The following is an 11,797-nucleotide window of genomic DNA, read 5'->3' on the forward strand; positions in this document are numbered from 1 at the left end:
GCGCCCCCCCGCTCGTTTTTGGGGACCGTCGTGGCTCAGATGGCTAAGGCACCATACCATAAATCCAGGGACTCGGGTTCGATTCCGACCCGAGGTCATTTCCCGATCCCTCCCCGTCTTTCTCTCTCCTGCTCATTTCCTGTCTCTCTACACTGTCCTATCCAAAAAAAAAAAAAAAGCACAACCCTGGTTCTGCAGATCTGGAAACGAAGGAAGAGAGTTAAACTGAGTACAGACCAATCTTAGGGATATGAGATGTCCACAGAAAACTTCACCATATCAATGATTTCACACGTATTTAATCATTTTGTGTGTCAAAAGCAAGACTTTTTGCGTGTCATATTCAGCAGTCCAGGCTGCTGTTTGTTTGTGTTTGCTTAGTGATAAAATAACAAATAAACACCCTTTATGTAGTCATTACCTTTACAAAATGGTATTTGAGATGATAAATGATTGAACTGCATTGTTGCCCCTTTGCATTGTAACTTTAGTGAACTTTAACTTATATTGATTCGGTTATAACTCGAAATCAACTTGATTTAACAACTTGTTTTTTTTTTTTATTCTGGTGCATTTTTTTTTATTTATTTTTTTTTGAAGAAAATAAAGTTGCTAGCGCTGCAGTGGAATCAGGTTACCATGACAACCGCTTGCACAGCAGAGAATAAAAAAGGAACAGGATTTGAAATTTGATTGTTTATATGCTACTAGGCTGTTTGATAAATGATATATAGTAGTGATGTGTGTTATCGTCACTTTGAAGAGAAACGAACTAAAAACATTTGTCTTTTCTTGTTTATAAATAAATAAAATAAAAATAAAAATTATCCGCTTTAACTGCCGTAAAGCAGTTCGCACTGACGTAATCAGACGTAACTGTCAGATTCATTACAAATGCAAAACCTTACAATGAAACTTCGCGGAATTAAAATATAATCTGATGTTGATGATATGACAGAGGTTTATTTAGTGATTTATATATTCAATTAGTTGTGTGGAAGCTTTTCATGTCTGAGTCCGTTACGCGTTTGAATCAAAACCCGGAAGTATTCAAATTACATGTTAAAACGCTGTTCTTTCTAGCCAATCCTGACGACCCGGGCGATACTACCAACCAATGACAGCTAAGGAGGGCGGGATTTGCTAGAGGAACACAACATTAGATACGTGCAGCGTGACACGAGAGAAACATTCAGTTTGTTGCGGCGTCACGAATTTAGTTGTCGTTGTTGGTTTAAAGTTTAGTTAAAATGACTTCTTTGCTGTTGTCCGCCTTGAGGAGGAGTGTGCGCTGTAGAGTCCGGCTGTGCGGAGTCTCCGAGCCCGGAGCGCTGGGTAAATCTCCCCTGACAGCAGGAGGAAGACGCGCCGCGCGCTCGGCTTCACGGTTTACAAACACGGCCGGGACGGCGCGCGAGGCACCTGCTTCCGGTAGATACAGACAGGGTGTGCTGATGGCCACCGGTGTGTTCGGGATCGTGGCTGCCGGTGTGTGTCATCTTCAGCAGGCTGAAATGGCCACCCGGGTGAGGAAGGAGGAGGAGGAAGGAGACACCGCGGAGAGATGCAGGAGCTTCATGGCCCCGCCGGTCACCGAGGTGCGCGTGCTGGAGCAGAAGAAGCGTGAGATGAGCAGCAGGATGGAGATGCTCATCATGGAGACCCAGGCTGAGTTCTGCAGAGCGCTCCAGGAGGTGGACGGAGGAACCTTCAAGGTGGACCACTGGAGCCGTGAGGAAGGTGATGGTGGTTTGGTTTTATTTAGTGTGTTATTAGCAACAACAGCAACCCAAGGCTGGGTCCTGGACTGGCTCTGGGCTCTGAGAGGTTTGGGTGAGACAAGTCATGATGCTTTAAAAGGCTTCTGTCACGGTGTGTCCTGGACTATTCAGTGTTTCTGAGGGTTGCAGAGCTGCAGTCCACAAGCAAAACACCTTAACTTTCACATGACTGTTTTTATTTTTGCATAAAATGGAAGTAAAGTCAGTATGGGTGATGAATCACTTACACCGTGCACTATACTGTATGTGTCACAGTATTTAGGCTTGATTGAACTTGCTGATCAGGTGACATCCAGTGACAGCCAAACATTTTACTGTAAGGCAGAGCTGTAGTCAAGACCACCTTCATCGAGTCCAAGATCAGAAACAGGCGAGGGCGGGGGACAGAGTCGAGGGCGAGCGAGGGCGGGGGACAGAGTCGAGGGCGAGCGAGGGCGGGGGACAGAGTCGAGGGCGAGCGAGGGCGGGGGACAGAGTCGAGGGCGAGCGAGGGCGGGGGACAGAGTCGAGGGCGAGCGAGGGCGGGGGACAGAGTCGAGGGCGAGCGAGGGCGGGGGACAGAGTCGAGGGCGAGCGAGGGCGGGGGACAGAGTCGAGGGCGAGCGAGGGCGGGGGACAGAGTCGAGGGCGAGCGAGGGCGGGGGACAGAGTCGAGGGCGAGCGAGGGCGGGGGACAGAGTCGAGGGCGAGCGAGGGCGGGGGACAGAGTCGAGGGCGAGCGAGGGCGGGGGACAGAGTCGAGGGCGAGCGAGGGCGGGGGACAGAGTCGAGGGCGAGCGAGGGCGGGGGACAGAGTCGAGGGCGGGGGACAGAGGCGAGACCACTTGCTTCTGAACAAGCTCACTCACACAGTGATTTTGTTTTGAAGCAGGAGTTACTTGATGGGGGGGGAATAATAAATATTTTTAAAAGGCAGCTGGACTCTGTCGAGACCAACTAGAATATTTGGTGAAGACTGAGAAGTCCAAGACAATAGAAAAAACATCCTAAGTCCGGACTTGAGGGGGAAAAAAATCAACTGACTGTGATGTACTTCACAATATCATATTGCCCCGCCCTAAAATAATCTGTATTGCCCTGTTTGCCATCACCTTGTAAAAGGAGTCAAACTTGTACTCACACAAACTCTGGTGTAATAAACACTTGATAGCTATCCATGAATTAAAATCCACCTACACTTTTAACCCCCAACTGAACTGTGTGTGTGTGTGTGTGTGTGTGTGGTAGGTGGCGGAGGGATCAGCTGCGTGTTACAGGACAGTAAGGTGTTTGAGAAGGCCGGCGTGAACGTTTCGGTGGTGTTCGGTCACTTGTCTGAAGAAGCTGCCAAACAGATGCGCAGCCGTGGGAAAGTGCTGAAGGCGAAAGACGGTGAGGCGACAACTTCCTGTTTCCTCTCCCACATACAGTACACACAGCACTGGAAACGGACCAGTCTGAACTCATGACGCCTACACAGGGGGTCTAAAGAGGGATATACACTCACCGGGCACTTTACACCCCTCCATCCACCTGCAGCTCTCTAATCAGCCAATCCCTCGACAGCAGCCCGATGCATCAAATCACACAGATCCAAATCAAGAGCTTCAGTTAATGTTCACAATGTTCAAACATTAGAATGGGAAAAATTGTGATCTCAATTTTTGTGTGACTTTCTTTCACTGTGGTATGGGTATTGGTTTGAGCCAGATGAGTATGAGGTTTGAGTATTTCAGAAACTGCTGATCTCCTGGGGTTTTCACACACAACAGTCTCTAGAGTTTACACAGCATGGTACAAAAAACACTGAGTGAGTGAGTGACAGTTCTGTGGGTGGAAACAAACGCCTTGTTGATAAGAGCTGGTCAGAGGAAAATGGACAGATTGGTTTGAGGTTCAAGATTTTTTTGCCAGGAAGGATATAGTAGCTCATGTAATCACTCTTTACAACCGTGGTGAGCAGAAAAGCATCTCAGCATGCAACAGCAGAACAGAAGAACACACTGGGTTCCACTCCTGCAGCCAAGAACAGGGATCTTAGTCAAGAACAAGTTCCTATTAAAGTGGCCGGTGAGGTGTAAAACGTGATGAAAGGCTTTTACCTCAAGGAGCTGTCAGATATGAGAGCTGGAACTGGGCTAAATTTACAGAATGAATATACAGTGGGGCAAAAAAGTATTTAGTCAGCCGGGCTGACTAAATTGGTGGCTGACTCAGCCACCAATTGTGCAAGTTCTCCCACTTAAAAAGATGAGAGAGGCCTGTAATTTTCATCATAGGTACACTTCAACTATGAGAGACAGAATGGGGGGAAAGAATCCAGGAAATCACATTGTAGGATTTTTAATGAATTAATTGGTAAATTCCTCGGTAAAATAAGTATTTGGTCACCTACAAACAAGCAAGATTTCTGGCTCTCACAGACCTGTAACAACTTCTTTAAGAGGCTCCTCTGTCCTCCACTCGTTACCTGTATTAATGGCACCTGTTTGAACTCGTTATCAGTATAAAAGACACCTGTCCACAACCTCAAACAGTCACACTCCAAACTCCACTATGGCCAAGACCAAAGAGCTGTCAAAGGACACCAGAAACAAAATTGTAGACCTGCACCAGGCTGGGAAGACTGAATCTGCAATAGGTAAGCAGCTTGGTGTGAAGAAATCAACTGTGGGAGCAATTATTAGAAAATGGAAGACATACAAGACCACTGATAATCTCCCTCGATCTGGGGCTCCACGCAAGATCTCACCCCGTGGGGTCAAAATGATCACAAGAACGGTGAGCAAAAATCTCAGAACCACACGGGGGGACCTAGTGAATGACCTGCAGAGAGCTGGGACCAAAGTAACAAAGGCTACCATCAGTAACGCACTACGCCGCCAGGGACTCAAATCCTGCAGTGCCAGACGTGTCCCCCTGCTTAAGCCAGTACATGTCCAGGCCCGTCTGAAGTTTGCTAGAGAGCATTTGGATGATCCAGAAGAGGATTGGGAGAATGTCATATGGTCAGATGAAACCAAAATAGAACTTTTTGGTAAAAACTCAACTTGTCGTGTTTGGAGGAGAAAGAATGCTGAGTTGCATCCAAAGAACACCATACCTACTGTGAAGCATGGGGGTGGAAACATCATGCTTTGGGGCTGTTTTTCTGCAAAGGGACCAGGACGACTGATCCGTGTAAAGGAAAGAATGAATGGGGCCATGTATCGTGAGATTTTGAGTGAAAACCTCCTTCCATCAGCAAGGGCATTGAAGATGAAACGTGGCTGGGTCTTTCAGCATGACAATGATCCCAAACACACCGCTCGGGCAACGAAGGAGTGGCTTCGTAAGAAGCATTTCAAGGTCCTGGAGTGGCCTAGCCAGTCTCCAGATCTCAACCCCATAGAAAATCTTTGGAGGGAGTTGAAAGTCCGTGTTGCCCAGCGACAGCCCCAAAACATCACTGCTCTAGAGGAGATCTGCATGGAGGAATGGGCCAAAATACCAGCAACAGTGTGTGAAAACCTTGTGAAGACTTACAGAAAATGTTTGACCTCTGTCATTGCCAACAAAGGGTATATAACAAAGTATTGAGATGAACTTTTGTTATTGACCAAATACTTATTTTCCACCATAATTTGCAAATAAATTCATTAAAAATCAGACAATGTGATTTCCTGGATTCTTTACCCCCCATTCTGTCTCTCATAGTTGAAGTGTACCTATGATGAAAATTACAGGCCTCTCTCATCTTTTTAAGTGGGAGAACTTGCACAATTGGTGGCTGACTAAATACTTTTTTGCCCCACTGTGTGTGTGTGAGAGAGACTCTGCATGGTCTCGGCTATGCCCCTGTTTTACGTGCTGTGAGTGTTTAGTCGTCCTAACCGTCCTCATGTTATCTGTGTGTTTCAGGGAAGCTGCCCTTCATTGCTATGGGCGTGAGCTCTGTGATCCACCCCAAAAACCCCCACATTCCCACAGTGCACTTCAACTACAGATATTTCGAGGTGGAAGAAGCAGATGGTGAGTTTTATCTCCTCATCCAGCTCCCAGCGTCTGTGTGGAGAAATGTTATCTAATAACCACATGCACCTGTCCCTCTCTTTCTCTCTTTGTGTGTCTGTCCCTTTCTCTCGGTCTCTGTTTGTGTCTCTCTGTCTGTCTGTGTGTGTGTGTGTGTGTCTCTCTCTCTCTCTCTCAGGCACTAAGCAGTGGTGGTTTGGAGGAGGAACTGATCTGACTCCAATCTACATTAATGAAGAAGACGCTGTTCTTTTCCACAGTGTTCTCCGTGACGCCTGTGACAAGCACAACCCTCAGTATTACCCTGACTTCAAGAAGTGGTACGACTCTCCTCACACTCTGTGGCGTGTGTGTGTGCGTGCGCGCGCTGGGAGAATACAGAACGTGCTTCAGGGTTAAGACACACTGCATTATATTCAGCTGCAGATGTTCTGAGTCAAAGAGCTTTAACTGATCCTGTGGTGCAGTTAGAAATTCTCATTTTGGTGGGTGGAGAACAAATGTCCCCACAAGGATAGAAATACCAGGCTTTCAAAACCGCACGTGCACGGACAAGCTGGTGGTGAAAATTAAGGGAAAATGTATTAACCCTGATGAGACTTATTATTAATTTTATTCTGATACGTTCGAGTGGATGAGGACGCATGTATTACCCAGAATGCACTGAGTGCACGTCTTTAATTGTGAACAAAACGGTGAATTAAAGTGTAAAGTTAGCTCCATTTATACAGTATTTATACATAATGGAGCCGTTTGCTCGCACAGCTGATGGACTTCTATTTCAGTCCGCTGCAGTTACTCTGCGGATTCTTCTGTCGTGCATCTCGCCAGTCTTTCAGCTCCTGACGTGGCTCCAAGTATTCAGTCATGATGTAAAACACTTCTTCTGTCTTATTAAACATTAACGGAAGGAGTCCCCAGTGTCGGAGCTTGTAACGGTCAAGACAGAAGAGATTACGCTTTGACATGTCTTCTTCAGGTGTGATCGTTACTTCTTCGTCCGACATCGCAACGAGACTCGGGGCATCGGCGGGATTTTCTTCGACGATCTGGACTCGCCGAGTCAGGAGGAGGTGTTCAGCTTTGTGAAGAGCTGCGCCAAGACGGTGGTGCCGTGCTACCTGCCCATCGTCCGCAAACACCTCAACGACACGTTCACGCAGCAGGAGAAAGACTGGCAGCAGATCAGACGCGGCAGGTGAGTGACACCCGGAACGTTTTAGATACAAGATCATAAAAATACTGTACAGCTAAATGGATCCTAACAGCATCGTGGTGCGTTTCAGGTACGTGGAGTTTAACCTGGTGTACGATCGCGGGGTAAAATTCGGCCTCGCTACTCCCGGCTCCAGAGTCGAGAGCATCATCATGTCTCTACCTCTCACAGCACGGTCAGTTCCTGTGTGTGTTCGGCGTGTAACGATTCACCCAATTCATGATTCGATTTTCCCACATTTTTTTTTTTTCTTTGCTAAAAAGAAAAATTAAACAAAAAAATATTCCTTCATAGTAAATAATTAGGCTTTGGGTTTTTTAAAAATTTTATTTTTTGTAATTTTTTTAAATCATATTTATTAGAATGACTTCCTGTTTTTACTTAAGTGTCATTTTTAATGATGTATATATTTATTTTTTAAAATTTTTCCAGAGCCCTACTGAAAATCATATTGTATACAACTAGATATTGTCTACCGCCCCCTTGTGGTTTCTGAAGCTATTACTCCAGACTACATTAAACAGAAGACCAGCTGAATGAATCAGAAGGCATCAATATTGGGCTTCTAAGTTAAATGACAGCTGATTTTTAATACAGTGGGGCAAAAAAGTATTTAGTCAGCCACCAATTGTGCAAGTTCTCCCACTTAAAAAGATGAGAGGCCTGTAATTTTCATCATAGGTACACTTCAACTATGAGAGACAGAATGGGGGGAAAGAATCCAGGAAATCACATTGTAGGATTTTTTTTAAAGAATTTATTTGCAAATTATGGTGGAAAATAAGTATTTGGTCAATAACAAAAGTTCATCTCAATACTTTGTCATTGCCAACAAAGGGTATATAACAGAGGTCAGACATTTTCTGTAAGTCTTCACAAGGTTTTCACACACTGTTGCTGGTATTTTGGCCCATTCCTCCATGCAGATCTCCTCTAGAGCAGTGATGTTTTGGGGTTGTCGCTGGGTAACACGGACTTTCAACTCCCTCCAAAGATTTTCTATGGGGTTGAGATCTGGAGACTGGCTAGGCCACTCCAGGACCTTGAAACGCTTCTTACGAAGCCGCCACTCCGTTGCCCGGGCGGTGTGTTTGGGATCATTGTCATGCTGAAAGACCCAGCCACGTTTCATCTTCAATGCCCTTGCTGATGGAAGGAGGTTTTCACTCAAAATCTCACGATACATGGCCCCATTCATTCTTTCCTTTACACGGATCAGTCGTCCTGGTCCCTTTGCAGAAAAACAGCCCCAAAGCATGATGTTTCCACCCCCATGCTTCACAGTAGGTATGGTGTTCTTTGGATGCAACTCAGCATTCTTTCTCCTCCAAACACGACAAGTTGAGTTTTTACCAAAAAGTTCTATTTTGGTTTCATCTGACCATATGACATTCTCCCAATCCTCTTCTGGATCATCCAAATGCTCTCTAGCAAACTTCAGACGGGCCTGGACATGTACTGGCTTAAGCAGGGGGACACGTCTGGCACTGCAGGATTTGAGTCCCTGGCGGCGTAGTGCGTTACTGATGGTAGCCTTTGTTACTTTGGTCCCAGCTCTCTGCAGGTCATTCACTAGGTCCCCCCGTGTGGTTCTGGGATTTTTGCTCACCGTTCTTGTGATCACTTTGACCCCACAGGGTGAGATCTTGCGTGGAGCCCCAGATCGAGGGAGATTATCAGTGGTCTTGTATGTCTTCCATTTTCTAATAATTGCTCCCACAGTTGATTTCTTCACACCAAGCTGCTTACCTATTGCAGATTCAGTCTTCCCAGCCTGGTGCAGGTCTACAATTTTGTTTCTGGTGTCCTTTGACAGCTCTTTGGTCTTGGCCATAGTGGAGTTTGGAGTTTGGAGTGTGACTGTTTGAGGTTGTGGACAGGTGTCTTTTATACTGATAACGAGTTCAAACAGGTGCCATTAATACAGGTAACGAGTGGAGGACAGAGGAGCCTCTTAAAGAAGTTGTTACAGGTCTGTGAGAGCCAGAAATCTTGCTTGTTTGTAGGTGACCAAATACTTATTTTACTGAGGAATTTACCAATTAATTCATTAAAAATCCTACAGTGTGATTTTCCTGGATTCTTTCCCCCCATTCTGTCTCTCATAGTTGAAGTGTACCTGTGATGAAAATTACAGGCCTCTCTCTTCTTTTTAAGTGGGAGAACTTGCACAATTGGTGGCTGACTAAATACTTTTTTGCCCCACTGTACATCAGTGTCTCAAAAACATGTCGACAAAAGAACATACTGATCACTAATCAATCACTATTTTCTGAGCTCTTGAGTAAACAGGTTGCTACAGAGTTTATCCCAAAATTACGGTAAGCTCTTCTTGAACTGTTCTCCTCTCTGTGCAGGTGGGAGTACATGCACGAACCCGCTCAAGGCACTAAAGAAGCGGAGATGCTGGAAGTTTTACGCAACCCTAAGGACTGGATCTGAAAAAACACTCTCTCACACACACACTAAAGATCTGTTTAACAGTGATGACATCACTATTATATCACTTTCAGGCTTGTTGCTGCATCACTGCACTCGTTTTTTATTCCCCAAAGACGTAACTGAGGCTTTTGTCTTTAGTGTTCTTTGCCTTTTCTTCTTTCTAGTCGTCGGTTTCAGACTCGCCTCGCTCAATCCTCACTCACCCTGGCCTATATGTGACGTGTCCCAGATAACTCGTCTCCTTTGTTAGCTCTGCATTAATTGCTTAACACCTTCTTCTTCTTTTTTAGCTCAGTTTGTCATTTCTGCTGATTCATGGCCTGATTTTTTTTGATTCGTCCTCCTTAGATGAAGGACTGCTGCTCGTCTCCTGTAGTAATGTTATTTTTTTTCCCCTGAGAAAGTTGCTGATTGTGACACTGGGCTGGATAATGTGAATTTTACTGTTCATGTGACGAATGCATTTTGTAATGAAGTATTTTATAAGAAGATAAAATTTACAGAATATTCTAAACGTTGCGATGATTGATTATGAAAGGGCCGTCCGTCTCTGCGAGTTTTAGACGTCGTGTTTGTGTTAAAGGAATACTCCAGCATTCATTTTTAATCCAAATCACCATCATCCATGTTTGTAATGCATGTTATAAGCATAGATGGGGGGGAAATTTATAAAACGTTAACCCGTATCAAGACGAATAGAAATCGTAGACGACTCGTGTAGAACAGAAGTCTAAGGGCAGCTGTTGAACTTCATCAATAACACACGATTGTAAAATGCAGTTTTAAAACTCTGAAGGTGACGGAGGATGAGACCGAAATGAAAGAACGTCTTATTAATCTCTTTATAGACTTTGATCAACTTTCCAATACAGGAGCGACGCAGTAAAAAGTATTTCCGGTGATTTTGTGGCATCCATGCGCCGTTAGAGACGCAGCTCTTCGATCCCGTCTCGCAAAAAGTAGTTCCATCTCTAATAGGACCAATTCTTCAGATTTTTAGATTTCAAGCTTCGTTTATATCCAAACAACACTGACTGACGGAGGAACTTATGGAAGTCTTTTACAAAAACAAACAGTTTTGCTTAAAATAAATATTTATTCAGTGTTTTATTAGACAGCTGCCCTTAGACTTGTATTATCCCTGAGTTTGGAGTAAACCGGTTTCCTGAGAGTATTCCTTTAATAATCAAATAATAATTGAAATGACCTGAAACTCACCAACTTGTTTCAGAGAAGAGCTTTGTGTTCATACGATTTATTTCAGTAAGAGAGCTTTATAACAACATGTTTGTAAGCCTTTATTAAAAGAACACATTTCTAAAGTCACTTTGGCTTTACTTTTAATAATAATAAAAAATAATTTGTATAATCTGCATTTTGTACTTTAATTTGACAAATAAAACAATTTTAAAAATACAGCCTTTTTTTAAATGGCACAAGAAAACCTTCTAATCTCCCTTTTAAAAAAAAAAACCCCTCAATATAACTAACAATCTTAGTAATGAATTAAAGCTTAAAAAGACACATCTGTTAAAGTGAAATGCTATTTCTATACTCACAATGTCCTGAAGTGTTTTATTCCTCTTGTACCACAACGATTCACCTATTGTTCTTTTTAAAAAAAAAAAAATCATGATGCTTTATCAGTTTAGTCACAGTTAATGTCATGGAACGTCCAAGAACCAACTTAGTTCCTGTTCTTGGCTACGTTTATAGCAGCTATAAACAGTCATTCCTTCACCAGCTTCCTTTTTTTTATTCTCCTTGAAGTTAATAAAACAAATCACAGCTTTTCATGCTACCAAGTATTTAAACTCTTTCATCCTGAAGAAGTCGGAACACTTAGTCACAGTGCTGACACTGGAGACTCCTTCCATTAACGTGAATCAGCTGTTGCTATAGAAACAATAAAGTATTAGAACGAACAGAATATAAACCTGTCCGTAATTCATATCATCTGAGGGTATTTAAACATTCCCTGCCTCACCCAGAAAACATCACAGGAGAAAGATTGTTCTTGCGTTAGCTTTCTACACCGTCTCCTTTAACTTTAATGCACTTGGTCCATCGATGTTCAAGCTTCTCGATCTCTTTGAGAAAGGTGGTCACACACATCTTAAACCTCCAGATCCTCCTCAGCAGCATTGGATGACTATCATCCATCACTCTGAAAATAGTGACCACACAAGTGGGATTTCAGTTTGGGAAACAGAAGTCAGACGGTGCCAGGTCGGGTGAATAAAGTGCACGGGGCGTCAGTTCAAAGCCACGTTCGGCTGCTTCCGCCCCTGTGCTGTGCGGACGGGTGCAATGTCCTGGAGCAACATCACGCCAGCTCGAATCTTTCTTTCCTCCCATTTTTCCTTTG

General features: G+C 44.2%; 1 protein-coding gene across 1 annotated transcript; it reads left to right on the plus strand.

Moving 5' to 3' along the window:
- The first annotated feature begins 1,142 nt into the window (after positions 1–1,142).
- On the plus strand, positions 1,143–10,756 carry cpox (coproporphyrinogen oxidase). The gene is made up of 7 exons (XM_060930942.1): positions 1,143–1,740; positions 3,009–3,152; positions 5,661–5,771; positions 5,950–6,091; positions 6,751–6,969; positions 7,058–7,162; positions 9,345–10,756. The coding sequence occupies exons 1-7, from the start codon at positions 1,251–1,253 to the stop codon at positions 9,427–9,429; spliced, it is 1,296 nt and encodes a 431-aa protein (XP_060786925.1). The 5' UTR covers positions 1,143–1,250; the 3' UTR covers positions 9,430–10,756.
- Positions 10,757–11,797: the final 1,041 nt, after the last annotated feature.

This window comes from Neoarius graeffei, chromosome 10 (assembly GCF_027579695.1).
Source record: "Neoarius graeffei isolate fNeoGra1 chromosome 10, fNeoGra1.pri, whole genome shotgun sequence".
NCBI classification, from domain to species: Eukaryota; Metazoa; Chordata; class Actinopteri; order Siluriformes; family Ariidae; genus Neoarius; species Neoarius graeffei.